The sequence below is a fragment of the Apium graveolens genome, chromosome 10 (genome assembly GCF_009905375.1).
Source record: "Apium graveolens cultivar Ventura chromosome 10, ASM990537v1, whole genome shotgun sequence".
In the NCBI taxonomy this organism is placed as follows: domain Eukaryota; kingdom Viridiplantae; phylum Streptophyta; class Magnoliopsida; order Apiales; family Apiaceae; genus Apium; species Apium graveolens.
In genome coordinates, this window is record NC_133656.1 from 205,874,077 (window position 1) to 205,897,832 (window position 23,756).

The 23,756-nt window shown below is 34.8% G+C and overlaps 3 protein-coding genes and 1 long non-coding RNA gene across 4 annotated transcripts; 1 reads left to right on the forward strand and 3 right to left on the reverse strand.

Annotated features, from left to right (window-relative positions):
- Positions 1–374: 374 nt before the first annotated feature.
- On the reverse strand, positions 375–875 carry LOC141691713 (uncharacterized). Its single transcript, XM_074496472.1, has one exon. The coding sequence runs from the start codon at positions 873–875 to the stop codon at positions 375–377; it is 501 nt and encodes a 166-aa protein (XP_074352573.1).
- A 13,325-nt stretch (positions 876–14,200) lies between these two features.
- LOC141692343 (uncharacterized) lies at positions 14,201–15,060 on the forward strand. Its single transcript, XR_012562807.1, has 2 exons — positions 14,201–14,756; positions 14,837–15,060. It is a non-coding gene; the product is annotated as an uncharacterized LOC141692343 (long non-coding RNA).
- Positions 15,061–16,718: 1,658 nt separating this feature from the next.
- Positions 16,719–18,565, reverse strand: LOC141689435 (2-alkenal reductase (NADP(+)-dependent)-like). Its single transcript, XM_074493714.1, has 4 exons — positions 18,000–18,565; positions 17,737–17,914; positions 17,480–17,646; positions 16,719–17,329 (listed from the first exon to the last, which is right to left on the reverse strand). Exons 1-4 carry the CDS (start codon positions 18,237–18,239, stop codon positions 16,868–16,870), a joined length of 1,047 nt encoding a protein of 348 aa, XP_074349815.1. The 5' UTR covers positions 18,240–18,565; the 3' UTR covers positions 16,719–16,867.
- Positions 18,566–20,483: 1,918 nt separating this feature from the next.
- Positions 20,484–23,643, reverse strand: LOC141689945 (uncharacterized). Its single transcript, XM_074494476.1, has 9 exons — positions 23,480–23,643; positions 23,186–23,313; positions 22,851–22,932; positions 22,592–22,674; positions 22,181–22,219; positions 21,380–21,450; positions 21,188–21,302; positions 20,933–21,053; positions 20,484–20,802 (listed from the first exon to the last, which is right to left on the reverse strand). The coding sequence occupies exons 1-8, from the start codon at positions 23,523–23,525 to the stop codon at positions 20,985–20,987; spliced, it is 633 nt and encodes a 210-aa protein (XP_074350577.1). The 5' UTR covers positions 23,526–23,643; the 3' UTR covers positions 20,484–20,802; positions 20,933–20,984.
- Positions 23,644–23,756: the final 113 nt, after the last annotated feature.

Here is a 23,756-nt window from a genome sequence, read left to right on the forward strand (position 1 = left end):
GGATATTTGTTCTTGATTGTCATCTTATTTAATTCGCGATAATCGATACACAACCACATGGATCCATCTTTCTTCTTTACAAATAGTACTGGTGTTCCCCAAGGAGACACACTAGGATGAATCACTTCCTTTTCTAGAAGCTCTTGTAGTTGGGTCACCAATTCCTTCATTTCAATGGGTGTCATCCAATAAGGTGCTTTAGAAATAGGTTGTGTTCTTGGAGCAAGGTCAAATGTGAATTTTATCTCCCTATCAGGGGGTAATCCCGATAATTCTTCTGGAAAGACATCCTCAAATTCATTAACCACAGGAATTTTTTCGATCTTAGGGGTGTGCTTTTCTCTGTCTATTACGTGGGATAAATAAGCTTGACATCATTGCCGAAGGAGTCTCTTTGCTTCCATCATGCTTAAGAACTTCTTCCTTTGTTTTTGTTCGTACAACATTACTTGTTTACCCTCTGGCTTTTTCACACTTACTCGCTTTCGTCGACAATTGATTTGTGCGTCATATTTAACTAACCAATCCATTTCCAAAATCACGTCAAATTCTCCTAACTTAAAAGGAATGAGATCAACAGTAAAATGTTGTCCACGTATCTCTATGTCACAATTTAGGCATAATTGATCAACATTGACAACTTCTTGATTTGCTACTTCTATGACCATAACTTCTTCTAATGTAGTTGACTCAATGCCCAACTTACTCATAAAGTTCAAAGATATAAAAGATCTTGTAGCACCGAAATCAATTAAAACACATGCATCTTCAGAATTAACTAGAAGCATACCTGCTATCACATCATTATCAACAATGGCATCTTTAACCGTCATGTTGAAAGTGCGTGCAATAGGCTTGTTGCTTGGAGGTGTCATAAGTCTAAGTGTAGAGTTTCCTTAGGTGTTTGCTTTCGGCAATCTTTAGCCATGTGACCCTTCTTTCCACAAGAGTAATAAATAGTAGCTTTTTCCTTGCAGCGAGATGCATAGTGTCCTTTTTGTCCGCAATTGAAACAAGTGACATTTTCCTGATAATACTCCCAATGATGTTTTCTTCCACATGTTTTGCACTCAGGTAAAGATGGTATGCCCTGAAGTAAGTTAGAGTTTTGAGGGGTCCTGAATCTGGGATTATCCTTCCGAGCACCAACATTTTCAATCCTTTCATTTCCAACATTCATGTCCTCACGTTTCACAAAAAGGTCGTTTCCCTGGCTGATTTTCAACCTTTTTCTCAAAGCTTCTTCCACTATGGTTTTGGAACTTTCTCTTCTTCACATTTGCGTCCTTAGCATACAGCTCACTTCGTCTTTCCACAATTGCAGCTTTCTGAACTAGTGTGGTGTAGTTGGTGATTTCAAACACAGCTATGCGGTTCTGAATGTAAGGTTTTAGTCCTTGCTGAAATCGCTTGGCTTTCTTCTCATCAGTGTCAACGTGGTATGGAACGAACCTAGAGAGCTCAGTGAACTTAGCTTCATATTCAGCTACTGACATGTTTCCTTGCTTAAGTTCTAAAAACTTAAGTTCTATCTAATTCTCCATGTATTTTGGGAAGTACTTTTCGAGGAACAGTTTCGTAAATCTAGTCCATGGTATAGGAAAAGTGGTTTCCAGTGTTTTTTTGGCTTCCCACCAATAGTTAGCTTCTCCTTTTAGCATATAGGCAGCAAAAATAGTTTTCTTCTCTTCTTCAACATCGACTATTTCAAATGTCTTTTCGATCTCACGAAGCCAAACTCGAGCCTCAACAGGGTCAGTGGTACCTTTGAACTCAGGGGGTTCAAATATTTAAAGGATTTGAAGGTAACAGGAGATGGGGTATGCTGATCTTGTGGTCCCCCTCCTCTAGTTGGAGGATTTTGAGTTTGTTGTTGAAGAAATGCTACCAATAGTCGCATAGGGTCATCTTGATTCTGAGGTGGGTCGGGTCCCTATGTTGCCTTCGGTCTTGGTTTTGTTATAGGTGAGGTTGGTATCATGGCTCTCTTCTTCTGGTGGAGGTGGAGGATTCTTCTTAGGCCGTCCTCTTGGCATCTTCTTGTTATTTAGAATAAAACAATAGGTTGATTAAAATATTCCAAAACAGTATAATATCTCAACAAATTAATAATAACATGGTGTAAACAATAATCTTTTCGAAAAATTATTGTATATCATGACAAAAAGGTAAGCCTCAAATTCGAGTCGAATATTTTCATGAAATCCTTTTTCCGAAAATATGTCTCTTGAACTTGAGTAACATAAAAATATTCAAACTATTTTCCCAAAATATAAATCATATCTCATTATGTGTATCTCGAGTTTTAATCATTTTTTCAAGGTTTTAAATTTTGAAAACTTAGTAGTTTCAGTGTTAATCGTGTTCATCTAAAATATGTTGGTTTTAGAGAAAACGGTTTTCTTGTTGGATTTTTAAACGCAGCGGGGGCATGGAAAAACACTTTTACACATATAAAATCCAAATAAAAGCATACAGATCATGAATAAAAATTCGAGGGATCGAATCTAACCTTTAAAAATAATTCGGAGACAACGATCAGAGATCCTTAGCAGTTGCTCCTCAAGTGTGAAGCACTCCACCGGTATCCACCAAGAAAACGATGTTAAGGAGGAGGAAGGAGGTGGAGAGAATTGGGTTTTCCAAACTTTTTGGGTTTTCGGGTTTCGATGGGGTTAGAATAAAATAGGGTCTATAATAGTGTATTTATAGGCAAAATTTTCAGCTGAAATTTTTTCCATAAATAATATTATTATTATCCCATTTATTATTCTCATTAATAATTAAAACACCTTTTAATTATTAATCCTTTTTCTAAACACTTTAGAAATAATTCTCTCTCTTGATTTAATTTCCAAAAATTAAATCCTTAATTAATAATATTAAGAACTTTTCTTAATTAATTTATAATCAATTAAATCTCATTTAATCAATTATTAAATTTTCCAATTAATTATTTATTTCATAAATAAATAATTATTAGCCATTATTAATTAATTCCTCCACCATTAAATCATTCTCCTTTTATGGTGTGACCCTGTAGGTTCAATATTAAGCCGGTATTAGAAATAAATAATAATAAAACTATTTTATCATTATTTATATAAATTCTCTAATTTATTAAATATAATTAATTAATTAATCACATTTATTCTACATCGTGAGTGATGCTTCTCAACATATCGCGACTATCCGGATAATATGAATTCACTGCTTAGAATACCAAGAACCTGTCAGTGAATAGTTACCGTACAATAAACTCCTTCTACCCTACAATGTCCCGATTAAATACAAGGCATGGATCTCGTGTCAAGCCTATCTAATTCAATCACTTGCTTACCATTTACTATGCGTAGTTCTATGCAAATTAGAAACTCCTTTCTAATTTCATTCACTCTGGCCAGAGATTCCTGAACTAGCATAAGTGGATCAGCCTTGAACATTCGCTTCCTTCATTGAAAGGGGTAGATCCTTTATTGATCATACACTATCTTCGTGTACAAATTCCTATACCCAGAAGAGCCCTAATAATTGTCCCTGAAGACTAAGAACTAAACCAAAGCATAGTTCAGTGTACACAAGATGACTATGATGACCTCAAGTCTAAGGATACTTGTACAACTATCACTATGTGAACAACTGCTGACACGTGAGTGAACTCCATCAGTTGTTCAGCTGTGCGAGTCATGTTCAGTGAACTTATTCTATAATAAGCACCTACATACTAGCTATAGTGTCACCACACAAATGTCTATGAGAACAGACATCCTTCATAATGAAGCAAGCATAGTATGTACCGATCTTTGCGGATTATTAGTTACCAGTTAGTAATCCTATGACCAGGAACTATTTAAGTTTAGAGTTATCATCTTTTTAGGTCTCACTATTATGATCTCATCATAATCCATTAAAAGCTTTACTCTAAACTATGGTATATCTTATTTAAACACTTAAATAGATAGAGCCCGTAATAAAAACAAAACAAGTCTTTTATTAATATCAATGAAATTAAAACAGATTACATAAAGAGTTATTCCTAAATCCTAATACCTGATTGGACTTAGGACATATTCCTTTCAATCTCCCACTTGTACTAAAGCCAGTCACTCTGGTATCTAATACCCATCTCATCTTTATGACGATCAAAGTGACTTTCATAAAGTAGCTTTGTGAGTGGGTCTGCTATGTTGTTATGTGTGTCAATTCTAATTCAATATAATACAAGAAATGTTACTGCGCTCCCACTAACCCTTTTGTAGACGCATGGTTCATCTGCGTTTTTGATAAAATCAAACTCTTTGATTGTCTCATCAAAACGAATGTTCCATCTTTCGAGAAGCTTGCTTTAAACCACATATGGTTTGCAGTAGCTTACACACTAGGTTTTCATTTCTCTTGGAAAGAAAACCATCTGGCTAATTGTCAGATCTCATAGTCGTAGTAAGCAGCAATCGTAAGCAAAATCCGAACTGATTTTAACAGGGCTACAGGTAAAAGGTTTCATCAAAGTTAATCCATTGCCTTTGTTTGAATCCTTTTGCCACAAGCTTGGCCTTAAAGGTCTCCACCTGGCCATCTGCTATAATCTATCTTTTGTATACCGTATACATAGATTCCATTCTGGATTTCATGGCACTATGCCATTTCTCTGAGTCAACACTACTCATAGCCTCATTATAGGTCACAGGGTCGTCATCATCAATGATCAACAAATCATTGTCATTCTCAATGACAAGGCCATAATACCTCTCAGGTTGGCGAGACACTCTCCCTGACCTATGAATGGGCTGTTCCACAAAAGGTTGTTCAGTCAGAACAGGTGTTTCCACTCGATCTGTAGTAGTTTGTGCTTCTTGAACTTCATCAAGTTCAATTTTGCTCCCACTGTTTCCTTCAAGGATAAACTCCTTTTCCAAGAAGATAGCATGTCTGGAGACAAAAACCCGATGATCGGTGTAAAAGTAATACCCTAAAGTCTCTTTAGGATATCCCACAAAACTACATTTTACGGATCGATATTCCAGCTTATCTGGGTCAACTTACTTGACATAAGCTGGACATCCCCAAATCTTAACGTGTTTAAGACTCGGTTTCCTTACTTTCCATATCTCATATGAAGTTTGAGGAACAGATTTGGAAGGCACCTTATTCAGTAAATATGCTGAGGTTTCCAATGCATAACCCCATAGGAATACTGGAAGATTTGCATAGCTCATCATGGACCGAACTATGTCTAACAAAGTTCGATTTCTCCTTTCAGATACTAATCTGGAGGAGTCCACTGGGAGACTATACCATTTACTTTGAGATAATCCAGAAACTCTCCGTTCAAGTATTCACCACCTCGATCTAATCAAAGAGTTATAATACTATGTTTGGTTGTTTCTCCACTTCATACTTATATTCTTTGAACTTTTCAAAGGCCTCAGACTTGTGTTTCATCAAACACATATCTGAATCCAGATCTATCATCTATGAAAGTAATGAAGTATGAAAATCAACCCATGGCTTGCGTAGACATTGGTCCACATACATCTGTGTGTACCATTCCTAGCAAATTTGCAGCCCTCTCTCCATGTCTACTAAATGGAGACTGCAGTGCCACTATAAAGTGAGATTTTCATCATCCCTTTTCTTTTATTAGTTTGTTCAATCTGAAGTAAATTATGTCACATTTATACAGACCATTATTTAAAGCACCACGTCCATAAAGAATATTATCTCTAAGAATAGAACATTCATTATTCTCAATAATAAATGAAAATCCAGCCAAGTCTAACATGGGAATAATATTCCTCACAATCGAGGGAACAAAATAACAATTATTTCAAACAATAGTCTTGCCCGAAGGCCTATGTAAATGAAATGATTCTACGTCTACAGCAGCAACTCTTGCTCCATTTCCCATCAGTAGAACCACCTCCTCTTCCTCAAGAGTCCTACTTCTCCTTGGTCCCTGCAACAATTGCAGATATGAGAACCACAGGCGGTATCGAATACCCAAGTAGAAATTTGATTTAATGACATATTCACTTCTATCATGAACATACCTGAATCAGAAGCGGTAGTCTCACTACCCTTCTTCTTCTTCAATTCTGCAAGGTAAACCTTGCAGTTACTCTTCCAGTGCCCCACCTTGTTACAGTGAAAGCAAACAATTTTGCTCTCGGGGTCTTCAGCTTTTGGTGGAACCGGCGTTTTCTCACCTACTTTCTTCTTCTTGGAAGAGTTCCTCTTCCTTTTCTTAGGATTGGAACCTTCACCAATTAGAAGAACAGAACTCTTCTTAGGGGAAAAATTCGATTCCGCAGTATTCAACATGTTGTGGAGTTCAGGCAGGCTGACATCCAACTTATTCATGTGAAAGTTCACAACAAACTGCGAGAACGAACTCGGAAGCGATTGCAAGACCAAGTCTTGGCTCAGCTCCCCATCCATGGCAAAACCAAGTTGTCCAAGACGTTCAATCAAATTGATCATCTTAAGTACATGGTCATTCACAGATGATCCCTCAGACATCCTACAACCGAACAACTCCTTCGACATCTCATATCGAGCTGTCCTCCCCTCCACATCATACAACTCTTGTAGATGCATGAGGATAGTGTGAGCATCCATATGCTCATGTTGCTTCTGTAGCTCAATGTTCATGGAAGCTAGCATGATGCATTGAGCAACATTTGCATCATCTATCCACCTACGATACACAACATGTTCATCATTATGTGCATCACTAGCAGGTTCAGTAGGCTTAGGTGAGTCAATCACGTATTCCAGCTTCTCAATCCTGAGAACAATTCTCAAGTTTTGAAGCCAGTCAGCATAATTAGGACCAGTCAATTTGTGAGCATCCAGTATGCTCCTAAGTGATAGTGCAGAAGACATAACGTACAAAGTAAATCTGTAAATGATAAACACATAATAACACTTAGCAAATATTCGATTTCATTTCAAAATACTATATGAATCGGGTCTTTATTCATAAGTGGCTCCCACTAGTTTTCCTAATTTATTCAACCCCGTACATGAAAAATTAAGCATTCATAATGCTAGTGAGAATAGGGATCCTACATTCCATTACACAACCCCGGCTGTAGCACGAACCGCCATGCAATGTTCAATAGGCAGACAACTCTTGTCAATTACATCTCATGTTATTCCCTAATCAAACTTTAGCCTCTTGAATAATTGAGTCTCGGCTGTAGCACGACAAACTCAATATTCTAAGTCAAGTCTAACCCAACATTCCGTACAGTTGAATCAGTTCCCAAAGGCCCACGGCTGTAGCACGTACCGACCTTTAGATTCTTATTCAATGTACACATCTCTATGTAATAGACAAGTATTTCTTATTTCGAAATCAAAGCCCTCGGCTGTAGCACGAACCGACAATGATTCAAAAATAAGAACTACTTTTCTATCATGTTGGAAGGCTATGACCGACACAAGCCCGTTGTGTCATTGGCCAATTACTACTTGATATTATTTAATTTTAGAGGGATTATATTACGTTACAATCATAATCATATTATAAAGAAATTCTTCCTTTTAAATTAAATATTTCAAATCAATAATCAATAATCAGATGATTCCCAGATCGGGTGGAGCATTGTCAAGAGGCGTCACTTAATAACCCTTTCTTACAGATAGAAATCTGTTGTTGACAGAATCATCCTTTCTCTCATATCGAAAATTCATATTCAATTACGTGTTTCACAAACACAAGAATCTCATGATTGTATTCATAATATTGTTATTAAGGTTATGAAACTATTTCACTATACTAGGTTGTCTAACAAGCGCCCTATGTTCATTTAAGTTCACCTAAATCTATCATCGCATGATAAACTAAGCATATATCACATATATAAACATGAATAAACATCAAGGTAGGCATGTTACATCATCTAGCACATAGAACTAAGCATTATACATCTCTATGTATCACATTAAGCATTTAAAAGCAACTTAAACCGTCAAAACCAGCTTTAAAACACTTCATGGAAATATAAACAGTTCAAAACTTTTATATAAACTAAAATTGATCACTCCATTAGATCCGTCTCGGAAAAACGAATCCAACGGTATATTGCACGCCCAAAACGGAGTTACGAAAATCCCAGAAAATCAATTTTAATATCAACAGACGGGCTGTAACGCATTACAGGAACGCGTTACAAGCCCTGTAACGCATTCTGGTGATGCGTTACACCCCTTTTAAGCCATTAAAGGATGTAACGCATTTCGTGAATGCGCCACAGGTGTGTAACGCATTCCCGGAACGCGTTACACCCCTATTTTTTTTTGTTTTTCCTGCAGCAGCCGCCTTTTCTCTTTCCTCGGAAAACGTGCATGTCAGACCTACCTGTTCTGTGCTTTTCCTCCGTGCAGCAGCAGTAGTACAGCAGACACAGACAAAGTACAGACAATACAAAACATATATATATACTATATATACATATATTTATACTTATTTAATTACGAATTTTAATTGCAATAACTTCAAAAATTCATAATAAAAAATCTATACATCATAAAATTATGAAAAAAATACCCAGACGATCTACAACACTTGTAGAACCCAGATCAACATTCAAAATTATTCTGAGAAACGATTTCTCATCAGACAAAATTAATCCATGATATAACTTGTAAAATTCATAATTAATTCATACAAGCACATAAAATTCTGAAATTTTTACCACAGATCTATATGCATACAACCTATGCTCTGATACCATTGTTGGATTTTTAAACGCAGCGGGGGCATGGAAAAACATTTTTACACATATAAAATCCAAATAAAAGCATACAGATCATGAATAAAAATTCGAGGGATCGAATCTAACCTTTAAAAATAATTCGGAGACAACGATCAGAGATCCTTAGCAGTTGCTCCTCAAGTGTGAAGCACTCCACCGGTATCCACCAAGAAAACGATGTTAAGGAGGAGGAAGGAGGTGGAGAGAATTGGGTTTTCCAAACTTTTTTGAGTTTTCGGGTTTCGATGGGGTTAGAATAAAATAGGGTCTATAATAGTGTATTTATAGGCAAAATTTTCAGCTGAAATTTTTCCCATAAATAATATTATTATTATCCCATTTATTATTCTCATTAATAATTAAAACACCTTTTAATTATTAATCCTTTTTCTAAACACTTTAGAAATAATTCTCTCTCTTGATTTAATTTCCAAAAATTAAATCCTTAATTAATAATATTAAGAACTTTTCTTAATTAATTTATAATCAATTAAATCTCATTTAATCAATTATTAAATTTGCCAATTAATTATTTATTTCATAAATAAATAATTATTAGCCATTATTAATTAATTCCTCCACCATTAAATCATTCTCCTTTTATGGTGTGACCCTGTAGGTTCAATATTAAGCCGGTAGTAGAAATAAATAATAATAAAACTATTTTATCATTATTTATATAAATTCTCTAATTTATTAAATATAATTAATTAATTAATCACATTTATTCTACATCGTGAGTGATGCTTCTCAACATATCGCGACTATCCGGATAATATGAATTCACTGCTTAGAATACCAAGAACCTGTCAGTGAATAATTACCGTACAATAAACTCCTTCTACCCTACAATGTCCCGATTAAATACAAGGCATGGATCTCGTGTCAAGCCTATCTAATTCAATCACTTGCTTACCATTTACTATGCGTAGTTCTATGCAAATTAGAAACTCCTTTCTAATTTCATTCACTCTGGCCAGAGATTCCTGAACTAGCATAAGTGGATCAGCCTTGAACATTCGCTTCCTTCACTGAAAGGGGTAGATCCTTTATTGATCATACACTATCTTCGTGTACAAATTCCTATACCCAGAAGAGCCCTAATAATTGTCCCTGGAGACTAAGAACTAAACCAAAGCATAGTTCAGTGTACACAAGATGACTATGATGACCTCAAGTCTAAGGATACTTGTACAACTATCACTATGTGAACAACTGCTGACACGTGAGTGAACTCCATCAGTTGTTCAGCTGTGCGAGTCATGTTCAGTGAACTTATTCTATAATAAGCACCTACATACTAGCTATAGTGTCACCACACAAATGTCTATGAGAACAGACATCCTTCATAATGAAGCAAGCATAGTATGTACCGATCTTTGCGGATTATTAATTACCAGTTAGTAATCCTATGACCAGGAACTATTTAAGTTTAGAGTTATCATCTTTTTAGGTCTCACTATTATGATCTCATCATAATCCATAAAAAGCATTACTCTAAACTATGGTATATCTTATTTAAACACTTAAATAGATAGAGCCCGTAATAAAAACAAAACAAGTCTTTTATTAATATCAATGAAATCAAAACAGATTACATAAAGAGTTATTCCTAAATCCTAATACCTGATTGGACTTAGGACATATTCCTTTCATTTCTATCTTTCGAAAAGTTTCGGTAGTTATCGTAACCATATAAAATCTCTATCTACCAAGGCAACATAATAAAATGCTAACATATATAAAATACGATAACATCCATAATGTAAAAGAGTCATCAACCATCTGATGATGATATCATGGTCTGCTGACAAAGAGTATATCATAATACATAACCAAAGTGATACCCCAACAGGCTGGGTCAAAATATCAGTACACCATAATGATCAAAGTACATCGTCATAACATCCTACTACATATTAGAGATCAAGTCAACTACTATGTCAAACTCGAGACTGTATCAATAAAAAGTCTGCAAGCCTCATCAACATCAAATCTATCACTATATCTATCAACAGTAAAGTCAGCAGCTAGCATCATCATAAGTAAGAGTCACCAAAAGATAGGAATACACACTGTATAGACGTGTTATCCATCAAAAAGTCAAAAGACTGCACAATATCCATAGTCATGATCGGTCAATGACCGAACAATGAGGCGATCCTCCCACGAAACTCCGTGATAACTCTCTCCACAACTGCGGCCACCGTGGCTCTATCAACCTGGCAAGAACTCGAAGATGGTAACCCAGCAATAGAACTCCTCAAGCTAGTCAAAATAGTCTCAGCAATCTGGTGAACAATCTTCATCTGAGCATCCCTAGTCAAAGCACTACCACCAAGGTGAACACGGGTAGGGTCCGTAGTAGTAAGTAGCTTGATAAGAGACTCCCTAGTGTCAAATAGCTCCTTATACCTATGCCATAACCACTGTTATTGCTGGAACAATGAGTAGTGAATGTGAAATGGTACCATGCCAGTCTCGGCAGCATCAGGAGTAAGGGGTAATGGTGGCATAACAGCCATAGCGCCAACAGGGCTAGGGTTAGGAGTATGAACATATACTGGAGGTATAGGAGGCGCAGTGTCACAAACATGTGCCTCAGAAGTAACAACAACTATGGGACCAAGACAATCGGCTCTACAGGAGCCTGCAAATAAACAGAAGCTGGTGCAAAAAATAGAGTATATAAAGAGACAAGTGGTCCTGGAGGTGCAGAGTTAATCAATCTCTCAGTACAGATTGGTGAAAGCTGGCTCTCATCAACATGCTCGATCCTAACAGGGCTCAGTATCTCAAAATGATACCTATCAGCAATGATCATCTAGGTCTGAGGCTCAATCGAGGCAGGGTGGAAGTGACTAACCAACTCAGTAACCATGACATCCCCCTCTCTGGACTCGGGTGGAACATAAGCAGATGATAATGTCTGAGTGATTGCGGATAGAGGTACAACATGGGTGATCTCCGCCAGTGAAGCATACACAGAATCCTCAAACTCAACTGGAGTCTGTACCTCAGGAGCAGAAATAACTATAGGTGTCACTACAGGTACAGAGTCAACCTCATCATCCAAATCAACAATCTCAAGTGGTGAAACTGGTGGTGGAGGTATAACCGCAATGGATGAGTCGTCACTATCACTGTCGATAACCATAATCTCCTCTGAAGGATCACTGTCAGACTCGGATCCAGAGCTGAATGCGTCTCGAGGGTATGGCATCGGGGTCTATCACGAACAGATCGGGTACCTGACATCTATATATATATACACAATTGCACCAAGCCGTTATTAGATGTTAGTCTCTAAAATCTACTCAATTCCCTAATATACTCCTTAGTAAGTCTTATACCTTAATAGTTAGGTTTAGTTAAATACTTATAGGTTTAAGGTTATACGTACTTAATATAATCCTATTTCGCTCTCATATTAGATTCCTAGGGGTTCGCGTCATAAGAATATAACTATAGCTCTGATGCCACCTCTGTAGCGCCCCCAAACCCCCTCTTTCACGGATTTAGGTCGTCACATCATGCAGTGCATCAAATACCTATTTATCATTACAATACCATAAAAAGTACTTAATTACATTTGTCTTATCACGTCCACAGATCCAAGGATCACTTACTAATACCATACATACTCCGCAAACCAAAGTACTAGCCACTAGAACTATATTACATAACTGAAAAATTATTTCACTATTAGGCGACTTCCATAGCTTATAATTGGCATAGAGACAATCTAACGATCCTTGCTTGAACTTAGCATCTTTTCCTTGCCCTTCGCACACGAATTTGAATGTTCATCACTTTCTAATTTGACTGCTAAAAGAAATGTAATGATAACAATAGTGAGCATTAATATGCTCAGCAAATTCACTATTTATCCAATCACCAAAATAACAGAATAACAATTAAAATTTTAAAAATAAAAGATAAATTGATGACTTAAATATCTCAAATCTGAGAATATCAACAAACTAAAACACATATTTATACAACATGACACAAGAGCATACTGGTCGTCCACCTTTCGATATTCCATGGCTCGATCAACTACAATGTCACAAGTAACGACTCTTGCAGGACTCGCATGAAGCGTGATCAGTGCCTTCACGCAAGTCCCACCTTACATTTCAAATTTTGCTAGCAATTAATCATAAATGGGTTATCACACGACCCTGGCTTCCATAGAGCCAAATGTCACTATAACACATTATCACTAACCAGAAACTAGACACTAGAAAATTTATTTGCTAAGTCTAGCACACAGCTAGCACTTCTCAAATAAATTACATTAACCTGAACAATGGATTAATCCAGAGAACCAGAAAATAATTTTAGACGACACGAACAAAGCATCTCCTAGAAAGAAAAAGGTAACCATCTCGAACGAAGAGAATGGTCGAGTTCAAAGAAATATTATTTGGTTATCTAGAAGCAAAAGAATAACCAAACGACTAAATAACGTTCAGAATTGTTGCGAGTAGGACCAATCACTACGAGTAATAAATTCAATATATTTCATAATAATTTCTGATCCGAACAATGAATCAGTTCTTGATTTCAATAAAAGTGGATACATCTGGACAATAGATGTAACCGACGAGAAACGAATGTGGTTGATCCGAAATAAGGAATCAAATCTTAACTGAAAGAAATTAAAAAGAAGTCATCTTGAACAATGAGTACGACTAAGATTTTAAAAGATAGGGTATTCGATCGAAGAATATTTAAACACAAATAACCCATTCATAATAATAATTTTTTAAAGTTCGGAAAATAAATCATTCTTAAATAATTTGAAATAAAACAATACTTGAGAGAGAAAAAATATATATGTATATATATATAATTAAAAACATTTACAAAAATAAATATTTTTAAGGTGAGTGGAGAGATAGTAAACCTGCCTTGCTCGCTCGTATGCTAGGAATAATTTTAATAATTTAAAACAATAGGCGAGCTCAATATTGCCCCATAATTTCACGAGGTAAAAATAGAATTTCTATCAATTCATAAAATAAGAAATATTAAATAATATACGATAAAGGGACTCAAACACTCGCACTAATATTCTTTCTTAAAATATTTTAATGCCGAATTAAATTTTTAATTCATTATTAAAAAAGAAAATTAATTAGTCGAGTCATTTTATTTATTAAATCATACTAAGCTATCGTTAATATCCCTAAAAGTGTGACTTTATTTTTAACACCTTTACACTCTTCTACTTTTATTTCATGATTATTCTATTAAATAACTTAGTAACAATGCCTCAAATCCTTAATATCTTGCATTATTTTTATTCACAACTTATTCTATATTCCACAATTTATTACTCATATTCTAGTTTAACCAAAGTAATAATAACATTACTTCTATCTCAATTTATTTTTCCCACTAATTCAAATATTTCCTTTTTTAATATCCAATTTATTTGTCCAATTATTTTATTACATTTTATTTCCCAATATTTAACAATACTAATTATTTATCAAATTAATTTAATCTCCAATTATTAATTTACAGCTTTACACCCATCTTCCCAAACTCATCTTCAACCTCTCATCTCCCACCATCTCTTCACCTTCCATGGCGGCATTTTCCGGCTAGCCCGTAATCTTAATTTCTTCGCATAATCTTGCTACCCATAGCCCGATCTACAAGATCCTATCATTCGTTTTTTTCCAAAATCAAGACCCACCCATTTTTCGGCCAATCTCTCTCTCTCTCTCTCTCTCCCCCCCCCCCTCTCTGCCTCTCTCCCTCTCTCTCTTCCTCTCTCTCTCTCGTTCTCTCTCTCTCGCCCTCGATCTTTTATCTCGGCCAGCAGCAACGGTGTCAACGCCGCCGCAACACTCATCACTCATCGGCTCATCGCAGTCCACAACACTCGCTAAGCAATACAACATACCATGGAAATCAAAATCTATGTAATCTGTAGGTGGAGATCAGTTATCAGAACTCCGGTTCATATTTGAAAAACAGGTAACAAATCAATTATCGAACTCCATAATTCTAATTTTGCTATCCACAGTTTATAATTATATCGTCTCTGTTCTTTTTAGTTCCTTAGTAATCTAGCTGTGAATTCGATATTTTCCCGAAGTTTTGTCGCGAGTTGCAAGCCATGTTTGATCAAGAAACAGTAGCTCCTGCTCCGACTCCAGTGGTATTACTTACAATACTTTCACTTACCGTATAATTTTATATTACTTTTTGTTGAAATAATAAACGTGTTCGGATCGTGTTATATTTACAATAATTTTAATTTCCTTGGAACTTTGTATTATTTTTTAACGATACCTGTATTTTAGTTATTCCATAATATCAATATATTACGCTGATTATATTATAAATTTATATACTGTATTATAATAAGCGAAATGAAGTATACTTTGTAGTTTGGTTAGCCCCTCATTTTGGTAATCCATTTTCATCACGACCGTCAGATCTTCTTCATCAAATAATCAGAGTCGTTAAATCCAAATACTAAAAAAATATACTCCACAATTTCTCAAGTTCGAATCCCTTCAACAACAAATATTTATATTATTATTTGTAAAGATACATATAAGTTCTCAGGTTCTAATCCTGTTAACAACAAATATTTATATTATTTATAAACATACATATAAGTTTTAAGATTTGAATCTCACTCACAAACAACAAACATTTACATTATTATTTATGAATAAAATATCATCAATCACATACTATTTATCCTATTTGAACCTTATTTGAAATTATAATTATATAATTATTATTTAGTATTTAATTATTTTTATAGAATTTTAATAAAATTATGCAAAATAGAATTGAAAGTATATAAATATTAATCAAGACTCGTGCATCGCACGGGTCATAAACTAGTAAATATAATAAAATTTTCTAGGTCTCGTGTTTCGCACAAGTTATCTTCTAGTACAATAAATACATAACACCTCAATGATGTTACAAATCCAATCAAGGATGCATAAGCCTAACAATAGTTAAGCATCCGCTTTCAAGCAATATTAAGTCTATATCTTACGCACTCCTCTCATCCTATCAAAACAATATAACAATGTATATATAGTTGCCCAAAACTTAACCACTAGTACATACCTAATTTGATTTTAATAATAATTATCTATTCATACAATTAGTACATAATTCAATTATAATAATAAAATAATTGTTTATCCATACAATTATTAGAGCAAGTCCAGTACTAAGTAAGTCCAGTTCGAAATGTAAAATGGTTATATTCATTACAATAATTTGATATCAAAAAATATTTTTTAGTGCGTAGTTTTTGCACTTTAATACTATATTTGACTAACATTTTATCCAACTTAATTTTAAGTGAACACTCTATTATTAGTTATTTGATGATAGTAAGAGACTGAGTATCCATTTATGCCTTGGCAAAAAATGTATCAATTTATGCATTTATGTATAATTAGAGTATCTCCAATGGAGTGACAAGGTTGCCAAAATTGTCAATGCAACAATAATATTAATATATTATTATCTTTTTCTTCCATTGTACTTTTAACACCCTTATTACCAAAATTTACTCAAACAATTAGTACTCAAAATTATCAAACTATTCATATACAAATATGATTTAAAATAGATAAAAATGTAAATGTCTTTATTAGGACATATTTATTAGGATATGTGATATTATTTTCATTTTGGGGGTGTTTTATTAAGACATCTTTATTAGAATATGTGATATTGTTTTCATTTTGGGGGTGCTGTCAAAGTTGACAATTTTGGTTGGCACCCAGTGCACCCCTTAAGCCTCCAATGGTTACTTGGTTAGCCAACAAGAATGACATACCAACTCATTTCAGGTGACATTTTGAGACTCTTTTTGACACCACGTTCAAAATTATGACTTGGTTTAACAAGCACATGCCTATTAAATTTAAACCCAACCAATCATTGCAAGGAGTCTGTAGTTACGAACTTATGATACTAATGCACCGAGTTAAAGAAGAGATTTAGATAAAATGTGACTTCACCTTTGAAGAATCATATATTGTAATGAAAGATACAAGACACACTATGGATGATTAATTAAAAGGGTACTGAAGCCTCAAATATTTTCACTCCTCCGCGATTTGAACAATTTTTTTCCCAACGTTATCGCCACGAAAAATTCCTACGAAAGCCGATGGAACACTTTCTAGACCTTGTGAAATGTCTTCAACGACATGCATTTTGCCACTTTGAAGGTGATCAATTGTTGCTGCAATAAAATCTGAAAATAAGGACATATAATCTCCGGCCAAGAATCCTCTGATCGTTATTCGTTTGTAAACAATGTCTATCATATCAGGCGCAGCACGTTTTCCTTTGTCCGTGTATTCAGATATCACACCACAAACAGCAATTCTACCAAATGAGTTCATGTTAGCAACTGCTGCCTCCAACATTTCCGCTCCCACATTGTCAAAATATACGTCTATACCATCCGGACAGTATTTCTTGAGAGCTGCTTTCAGATCTGTTTCTTCTTTGTAGTTGAATGCTTCGTCAAATCCAAGTTTATTCTTCAACAAATCCACCTATAATTTTGAAAACATAAGTAGCAAATTTTGAAGTTACTCGAAAACACCCAACTCCTTTATACGAGATTCTGTACAAGAAAGCTTATGATTATGATACAATAACATGACTTGTTTATCTAGCTAGCTAGCTAAGTCTTGTATAATGACCTTTTTTTGAGTACCAGCACAGCCAACAACATAGCACCCAAGAAGCTTCGCATATTGTCCCACTAAATTGCCTACTGAACCAGAAGCAGCGGATACAAACACTTTCTCCCCTTTCTTGGGTTTACATACCTCAAAAAAGCCAGCATAGGCTGTGAGTCCACTAAATCCTGATCATTTAAACAACACACCACATCAGGACAGTAAAAACGGAGACGGTGATTACAGATCAGGAGTGGAAGATGATATATCAAACATACCTAGGATACCAACATGGTACGAATAGGGAAATCCCAGCGAGGTCAATTTGTTCAAAATGCTCCCTTCTTTCACAATGCTATACTCTCCCCAGCTGATAAGTCCAATGACTAAATCATCCTTCTCAAAATCAGGATGACCAGAAGCTACAACTTTACCGACACCATAAGCATCGATGGCCTGCATTTCCAAACAAAATATTATAGTCATTGCATTCACATCTACTGATTATGTTATACTTCTGTAGAAACGTATCTGAGCTTACCTGGCCAATTGTGAGAGCAACTGCATAACTTGAACCACTGGTCTGTGAGGAGCTGAGACTCTTCATGCGGTTTAACTGGTACGGATCAATAGAAACATAAATGTTCTTCACTAAAACATCTTTGGATCCAGCCACAATGGAGAAAGGAAGTGTTTCAGTTATAATTTCAAAATCAGTTTCTCGCGGTGAACCATCATCTATATGTGACTTCAAACTCACAAACTTATTGATCACTTCCATTTGAAATGCTTAGCCTCAATAACAAAAAATCTTTACTTTCGGATTAAGCTGAAGAAGCAAAGATTGTTTCACCTTTAAATGAATGTACTTGTTCGTTGTCGTATAACATTTATATATTCACACACAAACTTTCTTAAGATTCTCTTGTTGGAGTTTTTAATTTTAGCTAAATGATGTAAATGGTTAGTTGTTAGATGAAGACAAGTGAGGAATACAGAGTTGATGAGGTTTTTTGATGCTTTAGAGTTAATATGACATAAAATAAAACAATTTGAACTCATTTTTAAGTCAATGAGGAATCTAACACCGGCTAACGATTCCATCTTCTGTAATATAAAACGAAATGAGATGAGATCCAGAACACAAGTATTGTACTACATGCTTTGTTGCTACCACTTGATCCATGTAAATAAAAATGAGGGCACGATTATTCTACATGATTGGCTGTCAGCCCCTAGCATAATCAACGAAGTTTTCTAGATTGTTCGGCTCTGTAAACAGATTTCTTCCTCTGAATTTAGCACCTTTCTTTTTTTTTTTGGTTCCATGTGATTATGCAAAAAATAAAATCGAGATATATTTTACTACAGTTACTTAGCACGCACAACTTAAAAATATACAGAAACTTCAATTACTTAGCAGGTCTAACTCAAAAATTTACAGAAACCGCGTAATTTGGATCACTCATCGCGTAATTTGGACCACTCATTTTTTCTGTCTCATATCTTGTGTAATTAAAGGATGAAACCGGATAACTTAGATGATCCTGTGACTTAGCGTACACACAATCTCAGCCGGTCTTTGTTACTAATCTAGGACCTCATCGGTTAATTGTGGATTATTCGTTAAGTTACCTAATTTTGAATATGATAATAAGGTTCGAAGTTCAGAAGTAGCATCTACAAACATTTCACCAAAAAGGAAAAAACAACGAACATATAGCTCCAGAAAAAAAGATTATGTTTTCTTTTTAATCAAAGGATTATCTGATGTTTTCACATTAGATTTGGCATCCACAGTTTTCAAAATTAATAGATTTTAGAATCATGTAATGATTTCACATTAGATGTCCACAACTTTTTACAAGTAAAATCTATTCATTACAGTCCCCTTTTCCATTGATCTAAAATAATGTAATGACTAAGCGCAAAAAAACAAATTATTTTCATGAACAGTGCTAAATTCATATTATATTTGATCACTCAATATCTAATTTACAGAAATAATAACGAGATTCTACAAAAAAAATGCTAACTATAATTGATAATTAATTCAGGGCCATAAAAAAATAGGCATATACTTGTTGGACAAACTTACTATTTTAGATTAAGTTGTGAATATTTTCAGACTCTATATGAGTTATAAGAAACATTATGTGTTAGTGGTGTGTATTTATTGGAACGTATTCTCCTCTTCGAAGGAATTCCAACGCATATTAACACGCTCAAAATGAGTAAAAGCTGAATGAGAACTGATGTTCCAAAATTTTACCTTTTAATATGAAAAGTGGTTTTGTACCAGATCGAGAGTAGCACAAACCTATTTCTCAGTTTTTCTTATAAATACCATGTACCACATCGAAAATAAAAATAAGACCTTTCAAGTCTCTCTTTATAAATAGAGTCTTAGGACACCAGTTTTATTAAGTCGAGGAAATAAGAGTCATCTCTTTCATTCTCGGTCTCTTTAGTCTTAAATTTTTCCAATATTCCGGTGATAGTTCTCGGGCTCAGTTCAAGTTCGCTGAGAGTATATTCGATCTATCGATTATACTATTATCTCGTTTTATCCTGGGAAGCAGGTCGCTAAACACGGATGCTGCGTGGCGAACAAGATTGATAACAATACTTTCTGGAGTGATGAACCCTCACACTTCCATTGTCTGTCTGTATATATCCATCTGAGTATACGAAAGAAGTTCATTAGGCCTGATGCTACAAGATAGAAGCTGTTGATTGGTGCAGTGGGACAGTAGGATTTTTTACACGGACTGATCGGAGCCTTGAACAAATGCTGTGCTGCTTCTGCAGAAAGTTTGGGTTGTACTTTTGTTATTCAATTTTGTTTGTATAGGACTAGTTAAATCTTAACAGAATATATTATACATCATGCTCCATTACAATATTTATGATTGTAGACTTGTACGATGCAGATCGTGAAAAAAGTAATGCATAAGCCTGCATTCAAGAACTTGTAAGTGCAAATATTTGCAGGTCCAGAGTATTTAGATGTCAAGCCTAAAAATTAGAGGAATAGTATTTGACATTTTAATTTAGAGATAATCAAAATCTCTTACATTCAGCAACTAAATTCAAAGTTACAGTTGCAGTTCTGCAATATCCTTTCCCTATTTTATTGATTACAAGTGTTTTATGATAAAATAACAAGATCTGGATATGATTATCCAAGTTTAGCTAGACTCTTTGCACCTGATACAACCATTTGCAAATGGCAATAGGGACTACAAGATGATGGCGTGTCACTTCGTCCCTTTTGAATATGTACTTTAAGTTATCTTCAATCAACAGAAATCAGAAAATATGGTCTGCCTGCAATGCCTTTTCTGCGAAAAGGTATACAATTATAATGTTAAGTATTGTTACTAACAAGGTTCTAAACCTCTTTAAAATGCAATTGGACAGGGAGTTCTGAAATTGAAAAGTAACCATTCCTTCTAATTTAGTGCTGCATACCTTGCATTTTAGATGTCAGATTGTGTAGATTGTCATGGATCAGGCTTTAGGACTACTCCGGCCCACTAGTTTCTGAGGGACCAGCTCGCTCCACCATAACATCATAGAGTTGCTTCCCATTCTATTAGGAACACAGAAAGTAAATCCAGAAAAAGCAAATTTAAAAAAGATCAGGTCCATATTAAATGTATAATCTGTCATAGTTAAAGGATTCATTATTTTCAAACAAGCTCACGGGCACACTAGTATACTTACAAATATTACTGGGAAAAAATGAATTTGTCCTTCAGGTTTCGTTTGTGTCTCCTTGAAATACACCAGAACTGGAAAGTTTGGCCACCACAGCTCCCAATTCACAAATGTTGAATATCTGTTATAGCGTAGAATAATTAAAAAAACCTTTGTATCTGCAAGATAGCAGGATAAAATTAAAAAAAGAAAACTTACTTCCAGCGGTTCTTTCCTCCCACGAAAACATTTTCACCGGAGTCATCCAGCTCCTTTCCAACTTTCACCTCCTACAACCAAAGAATACTGAAATTTTAAGGCCTGGAAACTGACCTTAATGTTTTAGGTTTATAAAAAAATTCAAGATTCGCAAGGGCCTAAATATATACTAAAATGTCAAAACCCATATTTTTGATGTTATTCAAGTTTTATGCTGCAGAGCCCAAGTGTGAATAATAAATAAATAACTATGTAAAGCCTAGTCACCTAAAGGAGCAAGAATAGCAGACACTGATCTCAAGTACTACAACATTCAGATTAAAGCAGGAAATCACTTCAATGTAGGAGAAAATGTACACTCATTTATCCTTTGCATAATAACATGAACTACTTGACTTTCACTAATATCGGGTCGGCGGAAATTTTTGAGAACCAATAGTTGCAAAGCAAAGATTAACTTTACGCATCCTGTTTAGAGATTGAAGAAATGTCTATTTTTTTCCCTCTGATGCAAAAATACAGTCAAATTGTTTGCAAGACTGGCTAAGTTCCGCTTTGGACAATATAAAAGGAACTGATGTGATTTTATTTTTTACATAAAGGAACTATTATGATGTCACATATAAATCAATCTTAAAATTGAAGTTTGTTAAAGCAAATCATACTTCAAGTATGCATAACATAGTCAGCAGGGAACCTTTTTATTGATATGACAACTTTAACAATCCAATGTATATAACACATCGCTTACCAGAGATTTATATTTGTTGCACTACTATTTTAAAGGATTGAGGAACCTACCAGAGCCTCATTGTCGAAGACAAATCTCACTCTTGTTGTCTGAAAGAAGAATAAGGTGTTAGCTGATTACAGAGAATGTTACATGCATAGTAATAGCAATTAGCAGAAGCTAATCAATGATACAATTACATTAAGAAATTTTCGCTCTCCCTGTCCATTAAAAAAGAGTCCTACTTCTCTTGCATAATTTTCTTAACACTCCATCTTTATTTGCCACACTTTTTGGGTGCATATATCACAAAGGGTCAGGTTCACTAAAACTACCTCCTTTCGACTCGGCTGAACCCAAAGAAACAGTATTATAAATGACTTCATAAGTTCCCTTCAATTACTAATATTTTTTGAGGAAAAGTGTTACTGAAACTTCTGGTGCTTCGGATATTGTACTAGCTAGCTAGATTTTATCAATACCTGAAATAATAAGAGTAATCCTAAGAGACCAACAGGAGCAGCTGCTAACAGATTATCTGTATAACCCAACCCACCAGCTAAACCTGTTTCATAAAATAAGTTATAAATATATTGCAAGTTCCCACATTCTGAAACTGCTAATGTCAACTAAAAAGAATTGGAAAGTTAATAAAAAAGATTAATCAACAGAAATGCTAGCATCTGTTGCAAGTATAGGCATGACAAATAAATAAAAAAATCCAATACATTTAACACCAACCAAGTAAAACAACTGGTATCCGGTAATCTGGGTCAGGAACGACAGTTGGGGCTACAGTTGCTTTCTTTACCTTCCTTCCAAACTGCAAAAGAATTTAAAAATCCACATAATTCAACACAAAAAGGCATCCTCAAAAGTTCTCTAAGTCGACAATCCTATGTACTAGCAGCTAATGCAAAACTTACAAATTTGAGTAACATAACTCTTTCCATTATCCTCTTTAGACAAAGAAATTACACAATAAATTTATATGCAATATTAGCAAAACCATTAAACAAGATATACAAGACAATAACATCTAATTGAGCAAAAAAAGAAAAGTTGAGCATAAGAACCAATGAGGTGATTGTGGCGCCGCTTCTCTGCTGCGGATACATATCTTTGCTCACAAATAACTTGTTGCATATCATTTTGCCATAAAATGAGCTCTGAAAATTTCTTACAACACCACTCAATTCCCTATCTGTCCAAGATAAAAGTTGCAAACACAAGTCATCAATTCCTTATGCAAACAATTATTACAACTATAGCATATAATAAACCTCAAAATATTGCATTAAAGTTCATTACTTTGGGAACTTTTTAAACTTTTTAAAACTAAAACTAAAATCTTAATAGAAAGTTCTTACTTTGTGTTGGAATGAAGCGAGTAGCAGACAGAATAGCACTCTCCATTTTCAATTTTCACTTTTCTCCCTCTGTTTCTGTAACCAGGGGCGGAAAATACACACACAAGTGTATAATCTGTGTGTGTGATCTTTGGCAGATTGGCTTTATCAGAATGAGTGATGCTCTGATAGGTTCAGCTACCCGGGGTTTTTGTGTACAAAAACAAAATTACCTCAATACCCTCAAACACCCTGTTTTTGATTGGAAAGTTGGTATAATTGATCACATATTACAAGG

Excerpts from the sequence above, each read along its gene's own strand:
- LOC141689945 (XM_074494476.1), bottom strand. The coding sequence starts at position 23,525 with ATGGAGAGTGCTATTCTGTCTGCTACTCGCTTCATTCCAACACAAA. Across the intron at positions 23,314-23,479 it reads TCGCTTCATTCCAACACAAA|ATAGGGAATTGAGTGGTGTT; the intron begins GTAAGAACTTTC and ends TATCTTGGACAG. Across the intron at positions 22,675-22,850 it reads GATACCAGTTGTTTTACTTG|GTTTAGCTGGTGGGTTGGGT; the intron begins GTTGGTGTTAAA and ends TTTATGAAACAG.
- LOC141689435 (XM_074493714.1), bottom strand. The coding sequence starts at position 18,239 with ATGGAAGTGATCAATAAGTTTGTGAGTTTGAAGTCACATATAGATGAT. Across the intron at positions 17,915-17,999 it reads TTGCTCTCACAATTGGCCAG|GCCATCGATGCTTATGGTGT; the intron begins GTAAGCTCAGAT and ends TTGGAAATGCAG. Across the intron at positions 17,330-17,479 it reads GTGCTGGTACTCAAAAAAAG|GTGGATTTGTTGAAGAATAA; the intron begins GTCATTATACAA and ends TCAAAATTATAG.
- LOC141691713 (XM_074496472.1), bottom strand. The coding sequence starts at position 875 with ATGACACCTCCAAGCAACAAGCCTATTGCACGCACTTTCAACATGACG.